The 26053-nt window shown below is 35.0% G+C and overlaps 2 protein-coding genes across 3 annotated transcripts in view; both read right to left on the reverse strand.

Annotated features, from left to right (window-relative positions):
• LOC128990979 (runt-related transcription factor 1-like) overlaps nt 1-26053 on the reverse strand; it is a 76372-nt gene that overhangs the window by 7678 nt on the left and 42641 nt on the right. For both annotated transcript variants that reach the window (XM_054413669.1, XM_054413668.1), the window contains exons 2-3: nt 13844-13957; nt 11914-12018 (exon numbers count right to left, since the gene is read on the reverse strand). In XM_054413669.1, coding sequence (XP_054269644.1) covers nt 11914-12018; nt 13844-13957 — 219 coding nt within the window. The remainder of the gene's footprint in view (nt 1-11913; nt 12019-13843; nt 13958-26053) is intronic.
• On the reverse strand, nt 17295-25387 carry LOC128990980 (phospholipase A1 1-like). The gene is made up of 8 exons (XM_054413670.1): nt 25262-25387; nt 23273-23384; nt 21252-21508; nt 20351-20472; nt 19590-19758; nt 18972-19148; nt 17958-18123; nt 17295-17492 (listed from the first exon to the last, which is right to left on the reverse strand). The coding sequence occupies exons 1-8, from the start codon at nt 25290-25292 to the stop codon at nt 17363-17365; spliced, it is 1164 nt and encodes a 387-aa protein (XP_054269645.1). The 5' UTR covers nt 25293-25387; the 3' UTR covers nt 17295-17362.

Consider the following 26053-nt stretch of genomic DNA (forward strand, 5'->3'; position numbering starts at 1 on the left):
GATTGCGTGTTGTTTAAGTTGCTTGTATGAAGGTTTTAACGAAGATTTTAATTTATGTTTGTGATCCACTTCAAAATTAAAATTTTATTTAATCTAAACGATCGAACGGTTGTAGAGAATCTAGAAAATAAAGTACTTATTCATTTAAAGAAACTGGATTTATTGAATAGTCTCTGCTAAATACGTTTGAACATATCTATACCTTTTTAGTCAATTTTAGCATTTTGGTAAACGCTTAAGTAAAATAAATTGCTATTGGAAATCATTATATAAAGCATTTTAACAATAGAGTCAGCCAATTTTTTTTACAACGATAAGTTAAATATCTAAAGGCACGTTAATTATTACCAAAGAATAATGATTTTTTTAAAGCATTTCTACTAAAAATGTCACATTTTCATACCTATACCATGTTCTTTTTTACCGTGCATGAAATAAAAGTCTACCTATACGCAGAATAAAACTATAAAGATATTATTACTAATGTCACAATCAGACCATAGTTTTCTTGACCGCGGTCCCAGCTTGGCCACTATTGATTAGGATTTCTCTGCCAGTGTGGTGGCTACCCCTCCCACAGTCTCTTTAATTGCGCCTTTTGCCTGCTTTGAAATTCTCTTTTACACTGAGGCGCTGCCACCCCTTTCCACATGGGGGGGGGGGGGCAATTTGTAGGAGCTCATTAGTTGGTGTCCGCGCCACGTGGGGCTCTGGCGTCGTCAGCTCCCGCCGAGCCGGGACACTGACACCAAAGTAACATACTTTGTATAAATATACAGAGAAACTATGTTAAATGCATGATTACCATTATGATTACTTTTGGTTAGATGAACAGATACTTTTTTCCATTACACTTACTATAGTGCTTTCACGATGTATTGGGTTTTTAGTACAGTCATGAACCCTTACTTACAAAACCCGTAATCAGTTACAAGTAAGAATTATTCCACTGCAATCTAAATATTTTTTCCTTTTTAATAACAGTCTGTTCTGCAGCTGAGTTTTACGAAAACTATGAGGCTTTTGTAAATTAATGGCTATGTTAAGCAGCTTTGTTTAGCGGTTTGTTTGGCTGTTAAATTACCATTCACAATTTAACTCTGTTAAAGAAAGCTGTTCAGTACCACTACGAAAAGAATCAATATTAAACTCTTCTTTAGAAAGGTGTCAGAGTGTGTTAGTCTTTGTAAGCTAACTCTAGAAACAAACGCTAGGAGGCGAAGCCCTAGAGAAGGAACCATTTTGGCACCCGTTTGACTCTCCACTAGATATAGTAGCTTTAAAACGCCATCACACTAATAACAATCTGGTTAAGTAGGACGGGTGAAAATAGATCTCGGTGAAAATCCTATATTTTTTTTCGTATTTATTTACAAGCTTATACACAGAGTAAGCTAATTTAGCATTAGTAATTGTAAGCATGTGGATAATATCGTTAACAGAGCAAAAAATTTGCTGTGTCAAATTTCAGGTGCTAATAAATTTGCCATTCTAAACATCCAATAAAATTGTACTTAAAGTAAATCCAACGTCTATAATTAAATTTAATAATCATACAAAGATTTAATAACCACCAAAAGTATTACACTGGTAATTTATTCGAAATTTACGCACGAAAATTGCCGTAAATGCATTACAGAAGTTTCATTTACCACCCTGATCCAACACTATAATCGACAAACATTATCATACACACAAAGACAAACAAATAACTCCTAAACACCTGTTTTGGTGATATTTTACTGCTGCAGGAGCTGATGCGCAACGAACTGAAAACAGGTGTGAAAGGAATTTTGCTAAACAGATAAACACGAGGGTAAGTTTGTAGGGGATTATGTGAGAAGTATTGCACTAAGGTACAGGGATGCATGCTTGTCGCGTACTGAGGTGTCACGTTGTGGTGTAATCATGTTAGAGTCCCGTATGTCGCTAGTAGACTTGTCAACGTGTCACTATCAGAAGTCCCTCAGCTGCAGACAGTGTTATTCACAGGTGTATGTAGGGAAGGTATGATGTGAGAAGTATTGCACAGTAAGTAGATACAGGGATGCATGCTTGTCGCGTACCGAGGTGTCACGTTGTGGTGTAATCATGTTAGAGTCCCGTATGTCGGTAGTAGACTTGTCAACGTGTCACAATCAGACGTCCCTTAGCTGCAGACCCTGTTATGCACAGGTGTATGTAGGGAAGGTATGATGTGAGAAGTATTGCACAGTAAGTAGGTACAGGGATGCATGCTTGCCACGTACCGAGGTGTCACGTTGTGGTGTAATCATGTTAGAGTCCCGTATGTCGCTAGTACACTTGTCAACGTGTCACTATCAGACGTCCCTTAGCTGCAGACTGTGTTATGCACAGGTGTGTGTAGAGAAGGCACTGTGTGAGAAGTATTGCACAGTAAGTAGGTACAGGGATGCATGCTTGCCACGTACCGAGGTGTCACGTTGTGGTGTAATCATGTTAGAGTCCCGTATGTCGCTAGTACACTTGTCAACGTGTCACTATCAGACGTCCCTTAGCTGCAGACTGTGTTATGCACAGGTGTGTGTAGGGAAGGCACTATGTGAGAAGTATTGCACAGTAAGTAGGTACAGGGATGCATACTTGTCACGTACCGAGGTGTCACTTTGTGGTGTAATCATGTTAGAGTCCCGTATGTCGCTAGTAGACTTGTCAACGTGTCACTATCAGACGTACCTTAGCTGCAGACTGTGTTATGCACAGGTGTATGTAGGGAAGGTATGTTGTGAGAAGTATTGCACAGTAAGTAGGTACAGGGATGCATACTTGTCACGGACCGAGATGTCACGTTGTGGTGTAATCACGTCAGAGTCTCGTATGTCGCTAGTAGACTTGTCAACGTGTCACTATCAGACGCCCCTTAGCTCCAGACTGTGTTCTGCACAGGTGTGTGTAGGGAAGGTATGTTGTGAGAAGTATTGCACAGTAAGTAGGTACAGGGGTGCATGCTTGTCGCGTACCGAGGTGTCACTTTGTGGTGTAATCATGTTAGAGTCCCGTATGTCGCTAGTAGACTTGTCAACGTGTCACTATCAGACGTACCTTAGCTGCAGACTGTGTTATGCACAGGTGTGTGTAGGGAAGGTATGTTGTGAGAAGTATTGCACAGTAATTAGGTACAGGGATGCATGCTTGTCGCGTACCGAGGTGTCACGTTGTGGTGTAATCATGTTAGAGTCCCGTATGTCGCTAGTAGACTTGTCAACGTGTCACTATCAGACGTACCTTAGCTGCAGACTGTGTTATGCACAGGTGTGTGTAGGGAAGGTATGATGTGAGAAGTATTGCACAGTAAGTAGGTACAGGGATGCATGCTTGTCGCGTACCGAGGTGTCACGTTGTGGTGTAATCATGATAGAGTCCCGTATGTCGCTAGTAGACTTGTCAACGTGTCACTATCAGACGCCCCTTAGCTGCAGACTGTGTTATGCACAGGTGTGTGTAGGGAAGGTATGTTGTGAGAAGTATTGCACAGTAAGTAGGTACAGAATGCATGCTTGTCGCGTACCGAGGTGTCACGTTGTGGTGTAATCATGTTAGAGTCCCGTATGTCGCTAGTAGACTTGTCAACGTGTCACTATCAGACGCCCCTTAGCTGCAGACTGTGTTATGCACAGGTGTGTGTAGGGAAGGTATGTTGTGAGAAGTATTGCACAGTAAGTAGGTACAGGGATGCATGCTTGTCGCGTACCGAGGTGTCACGTTGTGGTGTAATCATGTTAGAGTCCCGTATGTCGCTAGTAGACTTGTCAACGTGTCACTATCAGACGTACCTTAGCTGCAGACTGTGTTATGCACAGGTGTTTGTAGAGAAGGTATGATGTGAGAAGTATTGCATAGTAAGTAGGTACAGGGATGCATGCTTGTCACGTACCGAAGTGTCACGTTGTGGTGTAATCACGTTAGAGTCTCGTATGTCGCTAGTAGACTTGTCAACGTGTCACTATCAGACGCCCCTTAGCTCCAGACTGTGTTATGCACAGGTGTGTGTAGGGAAGGTATGTTGTGAGAAGTATTGCACAGTAATTAGGTACAGGGATGCATGCTTGTCGCGTACCGAGGTGTCACGTTGTGGTGTAATCATGTTAGAGTCCCGTATGTCGCTAGTAGACTTGTCAACGTGTCACTATCAGACGTACCTTAGCTGCAGACTGTGTTATGCACAGGTGTGTGTAGGGAAGGTATGATGTGAGAAGTATTGCACAGTAAGTAGGTACAGGGATGCATACTTGTCACGTACCGAGGTGTCACTTTGTGGTGTAATCATGTTAGAGTCCCGTATGTCGCTAGTAGACTTGTCAACGTGTCACTATCAGACGTACCTTAGCTGCAGACTGTGTTATGCACAGGTGTATGTAGGGAAGGTATGTTGTGAGAAGTATTGCACAGTAAGTAGGTACAGGGATGCATACTTGTCACGGACCGAGATGTCACTTTGTGGTGTAATCATGTTAGAGTCCCGTATGTCGCTAGTAGACTTGTCAACGTGTCACTATCAGACGTACCTTAGCTGCAGACTGCGTTATGCACAGGTGTATGCAGGGAAGGTATGATGTTAGAAGTATTACACAGTACAGGGGCAATTGCTCATTGTTTATATTATTCTGTTACACTACATAGTGTCTGTTTCACTGTCTAGTGTGTTTTCAATTATTTTGTGGGGTACAACTACCCTGTAATTTTTCATTGTTTAATGTTTGTTACTATTTTAGTATGTGTTCTACCATATAGTGTGTGTTACACTACCTAGTACTGCAGAGTTTTAAAAATGACGTAGGTTCTGAAATGTCACTTGAATTTGACTTTTCCTACGTACCTTGTGCTTCAAACTTCACAAGTTTCTGGAGGTGGATCAACTCCTCTCGTTGTCATTTTAAATAATAATAGTACCTAACATTGTTTTTTTTGTATTGTGTTACACCACCCATTTTTTTTTCAATTGTTAAATGTGGGTTCAATGTTTAGTGTGGGCACACTGTTTTGTAATTTTACATTTGCTTACGTAAACAAACTATTATTTATCGTGTGTAGCCCTTTTCAGTGTGTCATTACGTTTAGCGTATGTTACATCGTTTAGTGTGTGTCGGGGGGAGCTTGACAGGTGATGATCCCCCGATATAAGGGGTGAGTGGAAATTCTAACAGGGGCGGAATCGAGTTAGGAGTTTGCAGTATGTAAGGTAACTACTTTAGCGCGCCTGGTGAGGTGGATACTAACTACGTTACTGAACACCTTCTGTCGCTCTGCCTCACTGCTCACTCCCCAGTACCTTATCTCACAACAGTGTGATATACTGTACTCTATTGGGCAACAATTCGTTTGGTAGATAGTTTTGACTTATTTTATATCAATTCCTATATCTGTATCTGGTGTGTGTTTTATTGGTTGTTGTTGAGTATTTTGTTTACCAAAATTACAATTTGTCGGCACATAAACTTCAAACAATCTTACTTAGAATTATATTTGGAATCAATTGTTGTTCGGTAATGATTCCAAAACTTCACTAATTTATAATTTTTTACGGTAAGGTAACACATTTGTGTATATTGTAATCTAAATTAGCTCAAATTTATCAAAGTCATCTAAACGGTTTCATGAATAATCATTATGTCTAAGCCTTGTACTGATCAAGTTTATTTAAATTTATCTTCACGTTTAAATTTTTTTTAACCAAATTATCTTAAAAATAGATCTATTACTAATACATCATTAGTCTGAAACTAAACGAATTTGTAAATGATACCTGGTAAACATTTAAAGATTCAAATACTTTTAAAATAAAGATAATTTGCGAGAATTTTCCTTTTTTTTAACTATTGTTAACTGTCACGGAAATCTAATTACGGATTCCTAAAATACATAAACCATGCTGCAAATCAACATTTAACTAAACAGATTATAAATACTTCAGAAACCACTGTTTTTATAACAGAGAAAACATGAATAACCATTATAATTAATTGCCATAATTTATGTAAGAATAAATTCCAACTAAGACGAGATAGAAATCGCAACAAATGCATAATGACTTGTGTCGGTTCCTGACGGCGATGTTAGGTACTAACTACACGTATGTAACTCTTGTTAACCCTTCCAGATAGCGCCACTGACCACTGTCCAGTAATCACCACCCCCTCCCCTCCCATTCACTTGTTTTAATTGTCCAACTCGGCGCCAGGTGTCAGCACTACGCTCATTGTTGTGAGCACAGCTGATCATGTTGGTTCATGAAGCACTAGCGTGGCGAACGAATTACAATGTTTATTGTTTGAAGCCAAACTGTGTTCGTAAGAAGTAATATATTTAAGGACTTTTTTAAATTGTTATTTAAATTGTTATTTGGTTTCAAAAGTGTTAATCATTAGAGGGTTAAAATAATTTAGAACGATTTACATTTTTTTGAACGAAAAGCAATGTTATTGATATACTTTGAAAAAAAAGGCTTTATGTAAAATCCTCTAAAGTCTTATCTACTAGTATAGAGGTTCTACCTTTCACCATTTTATATATTTTTATGGTTTAGTTAAATGCTGTTTATAGTTCATGTAATTTTATAACTATTATATACATTCAATTGTAAAATTAATATGCAACGATCTATTCAAGTCTTACTCCATATATGTTACGTCAGATACTACATTTGAAAAGATAAATATTAGTAATTTTTTTACAAATCAAAAGTAAAATTTCCTGTACAGCAAAGTAATTGCTAAAAGATTCTTAATAGTTAAAGATTTCTAATATCAAAGAAAACATACTAGTAGTATATGTTTTCTGTGCTAATATTTAGTCATTATTAGATACTTTTACCGAAAACTATATCATAATTCAATTTGACCCAATACTGTTACGCACTAAATTAGTTTCGTATTACATAAACATACAAATAGCTGATGTTATCAATTATTCTTAGATAGTTTTAAAAAGCTACTCTTCACCTTGTCAATTACAATATTTTTGTAATAATATGTAAGTGGTGTTTAAAGCCATTCCTACTGTTGATTTTTGGCACAGAACTTTTTTCCTGGAAACTCGGGTACAATCTTTCAACTACATTGTCTTTGAATTAGTTTATAAATGTTTGTAGTTTGAGGCTCGCTGTTGTTTTACCTGTCTCGAAAATAAAAAATTGACTTCTCTTAGACGAGGTAATGTTTTCTGTATCATAGAATTCTACTCAATAAAAGTTAGTTGCCTAAAATAAATATATTAGGACCCTAGTAGAAGTAAAGAAATTTAATTCTAAGTGTAAGTTTATTAGTCTACTATAATACATGCATAACATGTACACGACTGTTAGTAGTAAAGGCCAGATTACGTCCAGGTCCAGGATTCTGAAGTCCTCCGTTGTGCGGATTAGTCGTGGTAAGCCTGAGGTCAACAAAAACCAACCTTCCCAACCTGGCTTGTGGTGAGATTGTCCAGTTAGTTTTGCTTTAATAAGAGCAAAAACACGAAAGATTGCTTGTAAATTTGACATCAATTAAAACTAGAACTGACAGTTTTTCCATATATGTATAACTAGCTGTACCCGCGGGCTTTGCCCCGTTTAACTTACGTGAGCTCGTTCGCATGGCTCAATCACGTCCTGGTTGAAGTTCGTTCGCTACGCTCACTCACCTTTAGGTTGGAGCTCGTTCGGTGCGCTCACACGTCCTGGTTGAAGTTCGTTCGCTACGCTCACTCACCTTTACGGTTGGAGCTCGTTCGCTGCGCTCACTTGCCTTCAGGTTAGCTCGTTCGCTACGCTACCTCGCCTCCGGGTTGAAGTTCGTTCGCTACGCTCACTCACCTTTTGGTTTCAAATTAGCTGTTGTTAAATATTTAAAAAAATAATAGTGCTGCACTCTGTTGGTAATCCTTGTAACTTTAATGCTATTGAACATCATAGAACAGAACCAACTTGTTTAATTGAAACAGCTGTTATGATTCATTAATTCCATTTAAATATGAGTACTCATTAGGTTAACATGGGAAACTCCAGAGCCACTGGGGCGGAGCCCGAGAGTCCGATCAGAATAAAAACCACTTAGTTTTCCTATTTAATGCCTTAAGAATCAGTGTACCAAATTTCAGCCTCCAAGGTAAGTGGGAAATGGGAGAATTAGTGATGAGTGAGTGAGTCAGTCAGTCAGTGAGGGCTTTGTCTTTTATATATATAGATATGTGTATTTATTGAAATATACGACATATATCCAATTTAGATAAAAATTATTCTTCAAGTAAGACTTAAATCTGGATTTATGTACTATTTAGTGTCAACATTTGACAACAACATTTTTAATTCAATTTAATGTGATTAAATAAAAATGAAAAGCCCATCTTTCATACGAGAACCAGTAAGACTGTGACATTCCAATTGGTCTAGCCTATGTTAAATCTGTTTTAATAATTTATCATGTTCAACGATTTATCGATATTATTAAGAGATTTTTGTATGGTTTTGTGTATAAAATTGTAACTATTTAAAAGTATAAACCTACGAATTTTTGCATAAATTTTTCTATTCTCTGTATTTCTAATTCCTTGAACAATACTTGTTCTCTAGTTCATATTCTTGTTTTTGAGACGAGACAAACCTTAAGAGATTTTCCCGATGTTCCCTTATTATTATGATGACACTATTATAACTAATGTCAGCAAAGTACTTATCAATTTGAAAGTTAGTTGAGTTATCAAATAATATTCACATAGAAAACAAAAAAGAAACACCTTAAGCTAGGTTTTTTTATTGTCTTTTCTTTATAATAAAAATTTACAAAATCATGAAAAATCAAGCATAACACCAAGTGAATATCATACCAAATCCGAACATGGCAGTACTTGATCAGGAGGTTAATTATTTTTAACCATGCATGTCATTTATGTGAAACTAATTTAAGTGTGATTGTCAAACAAACAAATCTAAAATATTTAAATAGGAAAAACATCCTATTGTTGTCAAATATTCTTAACCTGGATGCAGAAAGCACCCAACAATCTGCTCTTGAGCGCTTAGTAACATTAAACTTGCTATAGGCTGCTGTGTACGTAACCTTATGTTGCTCGGTAAGGAACGAACCCACTAAAGATCGATTTGAGGAAATGTCAAGACTGCGGGCTTGTCGTCTTACGCCTAAACTGGTGTTGCACAAACTTAAAGTTCCAACTACTGAGAATATTTGAAAAAATTCCATATGGATGTAATCCAAGACTATATAGTACAACTAACTTAATTAAATTCCTAACTCTTCCAGATTAAAATTGTTGGGAAAACTATAAACTATTCTTATATATTATAGGTTTTGGCATTTTTCCCCTTTATTTGATCAGTTATATTATTTTTACAGCCACTACATTATACAACTAGAAAGGTGTTTGTATCATTGTTTCAACCACCTTCAAACAAACCTTGTTTTGTAGAGGTTATAGATTCCGTCTTCTAGCAATGATGTTAGTTTTTACATCTAGTTGCATTTTGAATGATGGCGTGCGATTGGTTTATAGTTTAGAGCTCAGGACTTTTCTGAGGCCTAAACTCGAATCCTGCCAATCTACAATGATATTCAAGTAATAATGTCATGACAAAATGGTTGGTAGTCCAAAAGTACATCTACTGTATAAAAGTATTGAACGAGTACTATTCCTGTTTCGGCCACCTATTTCAATAAAATATGATGTATATGATTTTAGTTTCATTAATTGACTTGATTTAACAAGAGGAAATACTAATACGTAGTTTTACTCCCCAAACACTAATATAGCATAGTTGAAGTTACATAATTAGAGCAGAGTTTTGAATATTCCCTTACATAAATCGAAAATCTCCACTGGCAAAAAACTCAGACAATACTTCACCTACCAATATCTTGGGAAATAACAACAGATCAAAAATAAAAGCGCAGGAGATAAATCAACAATCAGAAGGAACTAATATAACACCCCTAGTCTCACCCTCATAACAACCAGTGAACAAGGGAGGGGGGTTGTGTCAACTACAGGGGGGGGGGGGAGCGTAGAACCGTGGGGCTTTAAAAGTCAATTAAAACCCCGCTATAATATTTACAATCCGAACTAAACCATTTCCGAGTTGCCGTTTACGTTTTCAAGCTGTTGAGTTGGGTCTGCTTTTATTGGGCGTAAACCAGGCTTTTCTACCTAGTATAGCTGAAGATCAGGAGGTAGCAAGATTCATGTGTCCTGGGGAAAAACTTTATGAATCCATAGTTTGCAAATCGTCTCTTTCAATGATTACTAAGACATGCAGCACAGTGTTAATTCAGTTTTCTTTTTAGTATATCAATTTATCCAGGCTCTCTCGTTTAAGTTATTTTCATCACTGCTTACCGAAAGTAACTATTTTCGATAACAGCTATTATGAAAGAAATCAGTTGTTTCACAAGCTCTAATTTAGTACGAGGGAAAACGATCAGCTGATTTTCCCTCACTCTAAATTTACTCTCAATTAGTTCTCCATTTATCCACTATGCGCAATAGTGTTTTGTTAGGTTTGTTTTAATGATTTAAATCAGCTGATTTTATTGTTGCAAAATCTAAATATACACAGAAACAGGCATTAGTTTGTTTTGCTGTGTTTTAGCATAGTGCATGTTTGAAATTGCTCAAAGTATGTCGAACATTACTGATGATTTATGAAAACATCTTAAGAGGTATAATCACCTAACTAACTAAATCACGGGAAAGGCAAGAAGAGGAATACAGAAAGTTTGGAAACTGGTAAAATTTACAAAAAGGTTAAGTCAATTCAAGTAAGTGACAAAGTATTTATATTTATCTAATAATATACAATATGAAACCATGCACGTTGTGAAGTGTATTTTCAATGATAAAGAGTGGTCTAAAACTATGTTATTCTGTATGTGTGTATTTTTGCGTCGTGATGAAAAGTATCGTTCATAACTCGTACCGAAAGCTATTTTCCGACACTTGCTGCATTATTCTCGTCCTCGGCTTTACCTGGCTTTACCTTGCACGTGACATTTGGTTTTCCTGAGTGTTTTTGCAATATATTAAGAGGCCAAAATTATCTCTAATGTACTCTAAAGCGAAAGCACGGACAGAACAACTAGTTATCAATTCATATTACAAATGGAAGGAATAAAAATATTCGATAAACAAATATAAATAAAATACAACTTGAACTCCGCACGCTGAACACTTCGTTTAATCCATCATAAAACATTACTGAAACTATATTAAAAATCCAAACATTCAAAATCCGCGTTGATCTTTTAAACCGACAAATATCAACAATATAGCAAATATCGAGTTTAAAAAGAATTTCGAATCGTTGTGCAATGTACATAAGGGGGCATTGAGCAGATTACAGCTGCGGATTGATGTAACATTTATTTTATTGTAATGTACCCTGTTATCAGCTACAATCGGTTTATTATAAGCCGCTTAGGTTGCTGGGAGACGGTGAGAGTTTAGGCTCAAGGCTTATTGCCGACCCTACCTGTGGCTCCACGGAGCTAACGCATGCAACTGTTTTGTTTTCAGTTGAAGTTATGTTTAAGAAGAACCTAGTATTAGGTTTGTAATTTACATCCCTAATTTCAACAATTCAAATTAATAGGTTGGCGATATATTAATCTTACATCTGCCCGTCTACGTGAGTTTCGAACTAAAGGTAGGCGGGAAAAACGTCACGCAAAGTAAGAGTGAACAGGTACAGTATTAGGAATTAACTATACTCTAATTTTAAGGGTGACGGGTAGACTTCCGTATCTGTTGTCAAAAACAACCGAATGAAAATATCGATCGATATATCGGTTATTTAATTGTTTCATTCGATATATCGTTTGGTTAGTTAGGCTAACCTAAGCATCCAAACGATATATCGAATGGAGATCGAATCTAGACCACGATATAGTGCCTTCATATACTTACCAGATAGTTTAAAGGGTAAAGACTCTGCGACCCTTTGAGGATCTAGGTGAGGTCCAAACGGGAACGGTCGAGGCCCAAAATGAAACGGGTGGAACGGCTGGTGCCCTAAACAAACACCATAGCATTAATTTGCTAATGTTGTATAAACTTAGTTGTATCTAAAAATAAACCATTGCAAAACTAAATTTAATCTAAAACGAATCCAAACCTTACTGTACCAGCAAATTGACTTTTCCATTCTTCTTATTATGATCTTCCACAATTATAAGGGGTAAGCGATGGGAGTAAATTTTATGTGGGGGGGGTTTCATAAAATATTGCAATGTCTTTTTGACAACGATTCTGACAGAAATTAGAGTTGTTTAGTTTTGTTTATAGTTAAAAGTACAAAATATACAAAACTTTAATAAAAATCGTTTAAGTCGTCTTTGTGAAAATCAGATTTTCAGTTATTTTATAAGTAAATAAATGTAAAAAATTTAAATAGGAAAAACTCATGAAAAAATAACATTTAGGTGGTTTTGTTTTGGGAACGATGTACATTTAGGTACACCCTGAACAATATAGTTATGCAATGTATTAGAATAATAGGGCAGATCGATATTTAATATATCAAAGTTTCATGTAGGACCAATAAACAAAAGACGAAATTGCTGATAACAGGAAAATTAATATCAGTATTATTTTTTTTTTTACTTCTTGACGATTACCTTACTTGAAAACTGTAAAGTGACATTCTACTAAAAATGTCTGCAGTCGATCTTTTCATCTGTTTGGTTCAATTTATATTCAGAACCCTCACATTATTCAACTCAAGTCAGATTTATACCTTAATGTTTACGTTTCAATAGCACGCTGTAAAAGTGATATTGTTAAAAACATTACAACAAATTACTTTTCCTACAGTTACCTAACAATGTACATGTTCTCTCTCTGATTTTAGAAAGCAAAGTGGCCAATTCGCTCATCAGTGAGACAATGTGACACTCTAATTACTTTGTCTCACTCCAGATTTGCAACGTGAAGGCACGAAATAGTGAGCGGGTAACATGCAGGCAACGTCGTATGCGCGCGAAATACGTTTGGCAGCACTGGCTGTAAATCAGCTGGTCAGCTGTTGTACTGTTGTATTTGTCACTTCACATTAAATGTTATAATAAAAGTTCACTTCTGTGTCACTTCTCTTTATATTTTAGATTGTTTACTGTATATTAAAAATAATATTAAGAGATTTCCCTACAAATGATTCAGTTCATAACCATTTTACCAGACAAAACACTTTTCTCCGTCCAAATCAATGTAATTTTATGACCACAATCAATAACTTAAGTGAATTTGGAAAAAGATTGTATAATATGTTACCTGCTCACGTTGAATGTCTTGAAATACGACAATTTAAATTTACTATTAGAAAGATTTTGTGTGATTTATGTGTGTATAAGGTCAAAGAATTTGTAGAACATATTAAGTAGGTTAATGGATATACTGTGATGAAATTGTATGACGTTGCTATACATGTATTTATAATGTTGATGGCAATAAATGGATTTGATTTGATTTTTTTTTTATTTGTAAAAATAGGTTATGTTTTTTCACCAATTTATTTCTTTTATGGTAACCGTAGGAAAAGTATAATGTGCAACTCGAGTTCAAAGTACAATTGCCTCACTCGAGAAACCATTCCTCACTCGCCTACGGCTCGTGAGTAAGGATTTCTCTCGAGTGAGTCAATTGCTCACTTTTCTCTCTCGTTGCACAAATAATTATCGGTTAGTTTCTTATGTGCGTTTTTGTGAAATGGAAATATCAACTGAAAAAAAATTTGTTTGTTTGACAATTTGTATTCTCTAAGAGCTTGTGTAATGTTTTGTTATGACAAGTACTATTTCTTTGATCACAACTTACTAACTTAATTCACGAAGGTACTCACTCGTCTTCGACCTAGGTTCCCGGGGTCCGTCCACCGTGACCTTGATGGCCTTGTTGTAGGTGGCGACTTGAGGAGGGCAGGAGTTGAGGATGATAGTCAGCGTGAAGCTCTTCCCTGCAACAGAAAGAGGAAAGAGTATAGAGGATGAAGAATAAGCAAGAGGGAAATGGCACTGAAAACAGTACATCCAGTAGTGGTTGCAGAAGTATCAATAAAGCTCGGTGAAAATTAACGTATAACTGATCGAAGAACTTTTAATCCATATTCAAAGATATGGCGATGTCACCTTAAATTTACTTCAGATACTACAATAGACAGTTGATCTATAACTACCACTAACTACTAACTATAACTGTCTATAACTGTCTCTACTACTAATTTTATTTAACTCAAGATGCGACTATGGATAAAATACCACGTAATACCGTAGTTTTCTTTATACTCTCATTTCAAGAACTTTCTTTTTAATCACTCCGCACAGAAATTAGGTTGGGTTTTAATAACAGCTATTATCAAAGAAAGTAATCTTTTCCCAAATTGTAATTAGAACAAGAGAACACGATCAACTGATTTTCCCTTTTTCTAAAGGTAGGGTACTATCCCTTGCCCTCAATTTAGTTCTTCATTTGTCCACTAGCCCAAGTATTTGTTTGAAATTTATTTCTCTCACTTTAATCATCCGTTTTACTGTTTGGCAATACGTTACAACACATACGGTGGGTACGTTAGTGTTGGTTTTGCTATGTGTTTTAGCGTTTGGTGCATGTTTACTGCACGATGACCTTTGAACATGAACTTATAATTTTTACGTTATGTACGTTTGCTACGTCCTTGGCTTTACCTCGTACGTGAAAATAATTCTCACATACTCGGTTTCATCTCACACGTAAATTTTCTGTTCCTTTGTTAGGGTTTGTCTTACAAATTAAACTTGAGCTAGTATCAGAAAATGACACTTTCAGCACTAGTAATGAAATATATTTTACTCAAAAGTTAGGAACAACTTAAACATGAACATAGAATGTCTACTTCGTGTTAGTAATTGTGATTAAAGCTTAGAAAAACCACTTAACTAAATTCTCAAGGAACTCTTACACCATGTCAAAAACGTTTCATTTGATTTAAGAAGAGCTGGTAACATTCCTGAAGTAGGTAAATAGAAAAACCAGTAGCAGTAAAGTTCCATGAAATAAATTTATAATCGAGATACCGTACTTAACTTGATAATTTATTACGTATTTACAAATAATCCTGTGCACAAAAGTACTTTAAGCTGAGTATTATCTTAGCCAACTTGCCGCCGACATCACCAATTCCAGTTTAGAGTTGAAATAAACGAAGTTAGCAGTGATTGGATTAATCTCTGGCATTAAGAGTTGTCAGAACGCCTCGACGTGTGAGTGTTGCCGAAACTTTGATTTAATTTTATCTAACTTAGTCAATGGTTTAGCCACCCTTCCAAAGCTATTTGACACCAGACTGAGACTTTCCCTTAAGCGAGATAATAAGTTGGATAGTAGTAAAGAATGGAGACTTCTGGAGTGTACAAAAAGCCATCTTAAGTGGAATATTAGGGTTCATAAACCAGATAATTACTTATTTTTTTGTTCTTCGTATTGTAACTATACTAAAAATTATGTCGTTTGCTATTAAAAGGGGGGAGGGCAGCACGCCTAATAATAAAACACCCATGTTAAATTTTTCAAGTTAAGGTAAATTTTTCTAAGAAAGTATTAGAGTTAGGGACCTGACTAATTTTATGTTACTGAAAAGAGTTTATGATAATGAGTAATTACAGCTGGTAACTTTTTAAAATATCAATCGGTAATTACTTAATTTTTTTGAAAACAGCTGTTTTTATTAATTTATTTGTTTATTTTTTTATTTCCAAAACTATAAAAGATGTTAATAATATTCTGATTTTTATATATGGTCTACAGTTTTTAAACTGCGTTAGTTATTTAAAAATCAATAAAAACAGCTATTTTTTTCAAAAGCAAAAAATTACAAGATCGATATTTTAAAAATTTATTAGCTTGAATTATTTATTAACATACCTCCTATAGTCCTGAGTTAACGTTAATCCTTTTTTCCGAAAAATGTACCTTAAGTTGAAGAAACTAACCTGGGATAGATAGGCGGGCAGAACCCCCATATTGTATGTCTTCTCTTAAAAATGCACGTTTGAAATATAAATCGGCAAGTTAAGTATGTATATAGATAAAAATTAAATCTCAATAATGTATTGTTTATGAATTGTGCTCATATTCAATTGTATATGATACATCAAAAATAAGTCTGTATTATAAGGAAAATGGGTGCTCTCTATTACTGAATTATCTTATTAACTTAAAAACGTTATATTAAATAATGAAATGTAAGTAGAATTAGCCGCTAACGTTAATTTGTACAGTGTTTTGTCCAGTGTGGTGTGTGGTGTGAACGAGTGCAAAGTCCACTAGTTACACAAATAACTTTATATTATGTCACAATACTATACGTGCTGAAATTAAATATTTGGATCAAGTTGTACACATCCATTTCTTTAGTTTTGACTGTAGCCGATTTTGTTGAACTTGATAAATCTTAACCATACTTCTTGCTGTTATGTGTAGGTACAAATTGCTTGTAGCAAATACATCCAATGTTATAATGATGTCTTATGATACGAGTCATCTAACTTATTCAGCAAAGGAGTCCATATTGCATTGTGAAGAATTTAGAGGTTGATAATGTACACACCGAACTGTAACAGACATATGAATTGTTTTGTGAAGAGTTCTGAGTGGAATTGAACGAGACAAGAACTGGATGTAGAAAGCCCTGTCTGACGTAGGTAAATCGATCCCAGGTCTAGGTTTTTTCGTGCCGCCTACTTTTTTTAAATTCAGCGAAATATTAAAAACTAATATCGATACTCCTAGTCTCGACAGAATTGTTTGGCGATTTCTAACAACAGGATTACAGTCCCTTGTAAATGTAAGAACTTGTTTAATACTTTATTATTCTTAACTGCCATACAACTAATTTAAATTAGAATTTATTGAAATATCTGGATCCTTCAATCACAGAAGAAACGTTTAGATTTGCTTAGATAATTATATATTTTATTTATCAGAATTATTTTATTTATGGTCCAAAACACGCAAGACATATTATATTTTGAAATGCAGAGCAAATAACGGTCAGGTACCTTTCATCAAATTCATTTTATTCAATTCTAGCGTAACTTAATCACTAAACTTGAACTGGCTCTATACAAACGCTGTTTGAGTAAACATTTGGACTACACTTTTGTACTGAGCAATGTTACTATAAAGTTGTTGTTTTTTGTATATAAAACGTTTAACTGAAATAGTAGTCTACTCATTTGTTGCACTAGCTATAAATATATTTTAAATCAGGATCCAGGATCAGCATCTAATAAAAAGTCAATTTTGTATGTGTACAATTTATTGGCACATTCTACTTTACAACTAAAGTTGATTTCATGGGTTCACTGAAAATCGAGGAGATTGGCTAGTTTGATATTTTGTTGACTATATCGTTGGCTTTCTTGTTCCTAAAGAAGGTGATGCAGTTAGCACCTGCTGGTCCGAATCCGTATGGCTTGTGTTTCATAGTGTTCAAGTAATACGTCCCTCTGGCACTGAAACAGATACAGAGTAGTCAGTAACAGTGGTGGAAACTTGAACTTTTGAAAAACAATTTATTTAAATTTAACAAGTTACAACAATGTTGACAAATAATCTGATTTGGATTTACTGGTTGAGTGCTGTTACAGCCCGAACTAAGAGTAGGCCTACTTGTTTTTGTTCGACTGGCTTGTACCGTTGCCTGTTTGTACTTATCTAGTCAACATCATTACAAGACTATACAAAATGAAGTGTTACCATAGACAAAAATAATTAAATATAGACTGTCAGCCGTGCAGTGGTTACCATGGTTACGATAGGTTCTGGCGCACACCGCTGGGAGCTCGTGTAGTTTCGTAGCGCGTACGCCATAACTACATGGTGCTCCCAGCCGTGTGCGCCAGAACCTATCGTAACTATGGTGACCACAGCAAGGCTGACAGTCTATATTTCATTCTTTTGTCTATGGTGTTACTCACCCAGGAGCTGGTGGGAATACAAGTGAAGTCTTTTCCGCGAAACTGCAGAAACACGACGAGAACATAAGATAACTGCTGCATTTCCTCGCAGTCCACAACTCCGGGTACAAAATGACATACCAGAATAACGTGACAGACCTTCGATGACTACACAAGATGTTGGTACCTAAAAAATATTGTATGACAAATATGCGGAAAACAATACTAGTTGCAATTTGTATCGGTGGTGGACGTAACTTAAACGAAGATGCGGAAATCTATTTCATATGATGTTTAAAGAGAAATGCGTGTATTTAGGTTTATTTGTTTCATTAGATTTTGAGCTTGTGTCTATAAGTCTAAAGTCTAATACAGACTTCATTGAGTAGGTGGGTAGGATTCAAAAATGATTTATGAAACATAGATAACAAAGTAAGGTTATAAAACGTGGAATTTTGCTCATCACTTTTTAATTTGTATTCGTGAACAATTGATTTAAATTCATACATAGACCTGACACAAAGAACGTAAAAATCTTTGTAGTATGTACGTATGCAAGTTCAGATATACGCAGCTACAGAAAAAAATGTTTTCCTAAGTACCCACTATTGACAATACGGTACAGTTTTGTTACGATGACAAGATTCTCCTGTGTCAAGAATTTTCGTTGTCAAAAGGTTCCGAAATGGCGTGTGGGTGTTGATCACCCCTACTCTCTATCACCGTGTACAAAGAGTGACATCCCTCCTCTGTCCCCCGCCAACCGTGACGTAAAACATTCGGAGCCTTTTGACAACGGAACATCTTGACTACGGAACATATTGACAACGGAACGCCATGACAAAGAAACACCTTGACAACGGAACATCTTGATATCGAGAGATATCGTGGCGTTCCTGCAGTTTTACTGACACATTATCGACTAGCAAAGCTAAATAATATATGCAGTCCTGCTTTTAGTTCAGCCGGAAAAAGGATCAGATCACATATTAGCATCACCAATAATTTTAATTTTAATTAACGCCCAATACTTACTGTAGGCACACCCAGGCTGGAACCATCCGTTGTTTATGGTGAAATCAGCTGTTGCCTTGCGATACATAGAACCAGCGAAAAGTGAGTTGGTGTGATAGACAAAGACCAGCTCGGCATCGTGCTTAGAGATCACTTTGTTTTTAATTCCGAATAAAAACGATGAGTATGGATCTAGAGCTGATAAAAACACATAAATATATAGAAATATGTATAAGAGAACTAAAACTGTTATCACTGACTTCTAAAAATATTCTAATGTTAATTTGTTGAGGTCAAATAACAGAGACAGAAAATTAAATCGCTTGAAAATAATTTCAATAATTATTAAGAATCTTAAATGAAGAAAGCCCAAGGTTTACACTAAAATGTATGTTAATGCCAAATCGTCCCATTAAATTGCACACTTTATTGTAGTGAAAATAATATACCTTCTAAATCGTTATATGTTTTAAAATCATTATACTGTTGCTAGTAAAATAAAATAAAAATTGCACGAATAAATCTATTTAAGGGGCTGTGTTTTAGAGTATTATATTCTTACAATAAAACTTCCAATGGAAAGTTTTACATAGTAAAGCAGCTACACAAATACTATTTTGTTATATTTTTCAAACGCACCCGTTATGGATTTGATCTTCTTGCCACCGTTTTTCGAGGATACATAGCGACTAATATAGCCTGCGAGCTGAGCAGAGAAGCAGAAACCTACAAGATGTATCCGGTCGATATCCATTAGATTGTCGCCAATCACAGAGTTGAAAAATTTTCCAATGGTTTCACTTAAGTCCTGTAATATTAAACATGTAATTATAGTTATTTAAGCTATGAATTAAGTCTTAGTAGCAATAGTAGAACTTGGCAAATGTATTTATTTTATACTATGCTGTTAATGTTTTACAAGAAACTCCCTTACCTTCCCTAGGTACTCGGTTAACCTAATAATATTGCAATTAATTTCATTTTAAATAAAATCAGGCAAATGGAAACCTTGCTTAGTTAACTATCCCCTTATGTTAAACATTTAAGTAATTATGACCATGATTGCGGGATTTTGTAAAAAGATGTATCTACTCGTTTTTGATCGTTCACTTTTAAAAGAGTTATGTTATTTTTAAGGAGTCTTAAGCTTGAATCGATCCCTCATGTTGGGATTGGTTGGCAATAATTTCTACTAAACGTCATTAAAATTAATCGTTTGTAGTAGTACGTTTTTCTGTAACTATTATATAATAATATTGTTGTTCAATATCCTGTGATAGTGTGATATCTCAAAAACCTGTAATGAGTTAGCTAACAATATATGAAATAATATTTGATCTAAATGATGGCAAATTGTAAAACTACCCATACAATAAATTAGATATGTAACAAATATTTACATCATAATTCGCCCTCTGTCCATACATCGCCTTGACTACTGACTGCTCCATATAGTCCTGCAATTCTTTCATGTGAAAAGCAAAAACGTTGTATTTCTTTAAGAAATTTCTCAATGCCAACGCTGCAACATTAAACATAAGAAAAATTTAATTTTTGCAACAAATCAACTTCTAACAATCACGATAAACTTGTTGCGGTAAGAAGTGATAAAAGTCATATTGTCCTTGTACGCCTCTTACGACACTTAAATAAAATTCAATAATTTTGTTGTATTAATAGTCAAAGATAATACATAAATCTCCGATTGATAAAGGGATTTTGAAACTGAATCAAATTTTGTTTCGTTAAAAACTGAGAAGACTAGAACAATAATTTAATCTAAACATTCTATCAACATTAGTGGTTTTTTACTTACGCTTGTGAACAAAGTTTACAGCTACAAGCACTAGCGCGGTTAGAAAGGTTTCCTCATTGTGAAGGTAATCATAGGAAGTCAAAATGTGTGTAGTGGTTGTAAATATACTATAAGGTGCATACCAGGTTTGATTTTATCGTTCTACCAGAAAAAAAAAATTAGTACAGATTTTTCATAATGTTTTTACTCAAAATAAAAATTTTCAGAGTTTTCATAATTTTAAAAAGGTGTTTATTTTTATTGCTTACAAAATGCTCAGTATTTTTAACTGTTTATACATATTTACACGGCATATAATTTAAAATCACTATATCTTGGTATGAATTAACAGTGAAACGCCAAGAATAAAACCCTGGAACCCGATTAAAACTTGTCTTTCACAAGTCCTTAATTGTTCAGTTACATTAAACTTAAGGACCTAGTTGAAATTTTATGAAATCGGAAATAATCAGTGGAGTTCTATTACTTATATTAAAAATTCATACCTATAACTGAGTTTTTGATAAAGTTGTCCTTAGCAGAGCCACTAACAGTGTGGATTAGGAAGATAGAATCTTGATCTTTTTTGTAGCCATTTTCTTCTTTTAACAGATCCTTGGCTTTTTCTAATAGGCTTTTATGGTACTTGACTTCCAGATCTTCAGCCATGAACATTTTTAACGCATCTTTTACTTTGCCTCGGTATCTGGGGATGACATCATCATTCTGAATACCCTCGGTTCCGTCTGGCACCCACTGTTTGCTGAAATATTTTGTTCAATTTTCATGTAATACTACGTTCTTGTATGTAAAGTACAACTAAAGCATAGTTTAAATTAATACATCGCACAAACTACTGTACTCGAAATCAATTTGTTAAGTTGTATTCGTGGATGGAGACTTAAAAGACTTTCGCATAGTATCACGAACCATCGCATCATTTAAAGACAGGATAGTGTACGTCACAGAAGAATCATCATGCCAATCCATATCATTATAACTTTAATAGGTACTTTAATACTTTTTAATGAAATGGAGACCATACAAAGTAGGCATTTTAAGCCAAGTATGAATGGAGATGAGTGTAAAATGAGTGGCGCGATCTTGTAGTCTTGTTAGTGACTAAGGCCGACTTTAGACATTCAGTAGAATCATAGGCAAATAGAATAATATAGACTGTCAAAGGAAGGTTCCACAATGTGCCGCTAGGAGTGCCGTATGTTACCAGCAGACGCTGCAGCGGTGTGCTCCGTAACTACACGGCGCTTCTAGCGGTGGACGCCAAAACTTGTGCTAACCAAAGCACTGCTCAGTCATTTTTTGCACTTTGAGATTGTTGACGACTTTTCTAAAATGATTTTCAGGTTGAAAATGGCATTTGCCGAAAAGGTTCTAGAGGTTTAAAGTGTTCAAAATTTCCTAAATACATCCCTTCAGCTGACGGAAAAAACAGTGCCAATTCTTAACGCATTTTGCGATTTGCTAGAGGTAAAACGTGTTCAAAATATACCATACATTAGTAAAAAAAATATTTCAAAATTGGTTTGGGGACCCTAAAGTAAACTAAAAATAATTTTAAAAATGCACAAACAAAATTCAATTTTCTTTGGACAAAAATTTGGTGTCCACCAGCCAAGCTGTTTCCAAAATTGGGAGGCCGTTCATAATGGTGGTTTAAGATACTTCAATTAACAAATATCGGTACTTTCCTGTTAAAGGGAACATTCATTATTATCGATGATTTTTTCTCGATATATCGATATTAACAAATTGAAACATATCAGCTGACAATGACGAAAAATATTGTTCAGTATCAACAAACATTAATGAAATGAAACTGTTCTAAAATAAATAACCTAACATAACTAACCAAACTTGCTGTAACATTTAAAAATTCCACGTTTAAAACTTGCCTTTTATATTCAAACCCAAAGGGAATTTTTAAATGGTACAGCAAGTATGGTTGGTTATGTTAGGTTAGCTTAGAACAGTTTCATTTCTTGTTGTCAATTTGTAATGGATCGGAAAACAAAAACATCGATATATCGAGAAAAAATCCTCGATAATAATGAATGTTCCCTTTAACAGGAAAGTACCCAAATATCTAGAGAGCAGAAAACTGGAAACGTAAAATGTCAAAATTGAATAACGTATGGTTTAAAATTTAGAACCTTCATCTACTTCATTGCTGTTTGTCTTAATCTGTTAAATCTCGTTTACGTACTGTTGATTTTTACTCACATATTCTAGTCTTCGTCCGAGTAACGGAAAAGGAAATCAATGTGTGTTCAACCATAGACAAATAGAATTAAATATAGATCGACAGAAGTGCTGCGGTTAGCATAAGTTCTGGCGTCCACCCTAGGGAACGCCGTGTCGTGTAGTTGAGGCGCACACGCTACGTAACTACATGGCACTGCTAGCGGTGGACGCCACATGCTAAACGCAGCACTGCTGTCGGTTGGTTCATGTTTAATGCAATTTGTCTATGGTTCAACATAGCCTACTAATAGTTAACTATCCTTACTCTACAAGGCGTAATGAAATTTTTGATCCAATCTCTCCTTTTGGTAAACTCTTAGTTGTCGGCAGAAAGTTCCTCCATTTATAAGCATCCCCATTTGAACCTTGAAAGTTAACTGAAACAATGTAAAATCTTAAATGAGGTCTCTTAATTTAGCTATAGACACTTGTTCAAACTTAACAACAATTTAGTGCACTTTTAAACAGCTGACTCCACTCATTAACAAATGAATTAAATATAGACTGTCAGCCGTGCTGCGGTTACCATGGTTACCATAGGTTCTGGCGCACACCACTGGGAGCGCCGTGTAGTTACGTAGCACGAACGCCGTAACTACATGGTTCTCCTACATGTGTGCGACAGAACCTATGGTAATGGCAGCACAGCTGACGGTATATATTGAATTCTTTTTGTCTATGCTCCACTCTACCGTATGAGTCAGCGACTCGTCATTTGGTTATTGGAACAATTGATTACTAAATCAACAAACCCTAGCTGCATATAAATCAATTAGCAAAAAAAAAATCAATTTAAATAAATTTATCAATTATTATAAATCAATCTATTAGTCAATTAGTGAAAAGGGTATTTTGTCGAATCTGTTAGCAATTATTGGCAATCTACATTTCAATGCAAATCCATCTAGCATTAGCAATCATACGCCAGATCGAAAAAGGACAATTCCTTCAAACCTATACTGTATTTTAATTCAGTAACTATACGTTTCCATAAAATAAATACAACTGAAAATAGCAAATTGCTACAAAGTTGAAATGTTTTTTTAAATATTTTAAATCCTTAGTTCCCAACGTTTTCTAATTTAGTGTAAAACATAATACCTTCATTAAACACCAAAAACGCCTGGTACACGCACACACACTCATGCCATTTAAACGCCCATGCCCATACATTTAGGCTACAACGAGAAAATATACAGGGTGAGTTTTAAATGAGTTACCAACCTAAATTTTTCTACATTTCTTAAGATATCAACTCCGGACCACGTCAGATCATGGTAGAGTAGAATGTACTTCATTTTGACTCAGTATACATTTTTAGCCGCCATCTTGGATCCGCCATATTGGATACAAAAATTATTTTCAAATGTAAAGTGTAGGTTGTAACCCATCGTTTCAAATTCGATTTTTACGCTAAATACAATGCTGCAATCCGTTTTTCAAAATCTTTTTTCGTTAAAAAAGTATTAGAATTTTTTTTTATAATTTGTGTATACATCTTATTGCCCGAAAATTGATAATTCGTTAAAAGAAAGTCAATTTGACCTTACAATAATCAGATTCTTAACTTTTAAAATCTTCGTTTTTTTAGCAAATTTAGGAGATTAGGGGCAAATTCTAACATTGCGTCATATAAAAATGTATCCACAAATTAGTTTTGAATATTCCTAATAACTTTTTAACGGATTAAGATTTTGAAAAAAAGATTGTAGCATAGAATTCAGAGTAAAAGTTTGGTTTGAAACGATGGGTCACAACCCACCTTTACATTTTAAAATATTTTGTATCCAATATGGCAGATCCAAGATGGCGGCTGAAAATGTCCAATTCATCAAAAAGAAGAAAATATGACCCGAATATGTTGAGTGATAGATTACTTTCGTTTTCTAGCAAATTATTAAGACTAAGGGCATATTTTAACATTAGGTTGTAAACAAACTGGTTCAAAAATTAATTTTTGAAAATTCGTAATAACCTTTCAACGGATCAATATTTTGAAAAACGGATTGCGGCATTGTACTCTGCGTATAATTCTAATTTGAAATGATGGGTCACAACCCTACCTTTACCTTTGAATAAACTTTGTATCCAATATGGCGGATCCAAGATGGCGGTTGAATATTTATACCATTCAAAATGAGTTTCTTACTACTCTACAATGATCTGACGTGGTCTGGAGTTGATATCTTAAGAAATGTAGAAAAAATTAGGGGGGAATTCATTTAAAACTCATTATGTATATAAAAGTACTTACCGAAAATCAAAAATAGCAAAATCGGTTTCATTTTTCAACAGAATGTATTCTAAAACCACTAGAACGTTGCTGTCATTTCAAAAAGAAAAACTAAACTGATGTTATGTGTGAGTGATGTGTGTTGAAGCGCAGTTGCTGTTTTGGATGACTTAATAACTGTAATAACTGACTAGCTGACAGGTGAAACATAATTTATAGCTGTGAGCCCGTTCTAAATCCAAGGGCAAATTCAGATATTTTACGCGAAAAACATCTAGATAACAAGTTTCGTTTCAATCTAGTTTTTACTAAATATACAGGGTGTCCATAAAAAACATTTCAGGACCTAGGGGTATGGATTCTCATACCAAAAGAAAGAAAGAAAGTTTGTGTGAAGGTATATCCGAAAATGCATGTTTCTCCAGATATCTGCATTTTTTTATGTACATAAACATTGTTATCTTTGAAATTTTTCAACCGATCTTTATGAAACTTGGTATGTATATTGCAGTTAAAGAGGCCGTTAGGGAGAAAAATAGGTTGGTTAAATTTGAAATTTTAAAATGGCGGACGTTTGAATTTTTATAACTTAAATTACAAAAAAATATTTATTGAAAAAATGTCATTTATTTTAAAATTTCAAATTGAACCAACGTATTTTTCCCCAAACATAGGTCTCTTTAACAATATACATACCAAGTTTCATAAAGATCGGTTGAAAAACTTTAAAGTTATTGTTTATGATTACAACGTATTATTTGGTTTAACTGAGTTTCAATGACAAAAACAAAACAAGACCTCTACAGATCACCG

This window comes from Macrosteles quadrilineatus, unplaced genomic scaffold (genome assembly GCF_028750875.1).
Source record: "Macrosteles quadrilineatus isolate MER2022 unplaced genomic scaffold, UCM_ALF_1.0 Scaffold_3__2_contigs__length_128488019, whole genome shotgun sequence".
In the NCBI taxonomy this organism is placed as follows: Eukaryota; Metazoa; Arthropoda; class Insecta; order Hemiptera; family Cicadellidae; genus Macrosteles; species Macrosteles quadrilineatus.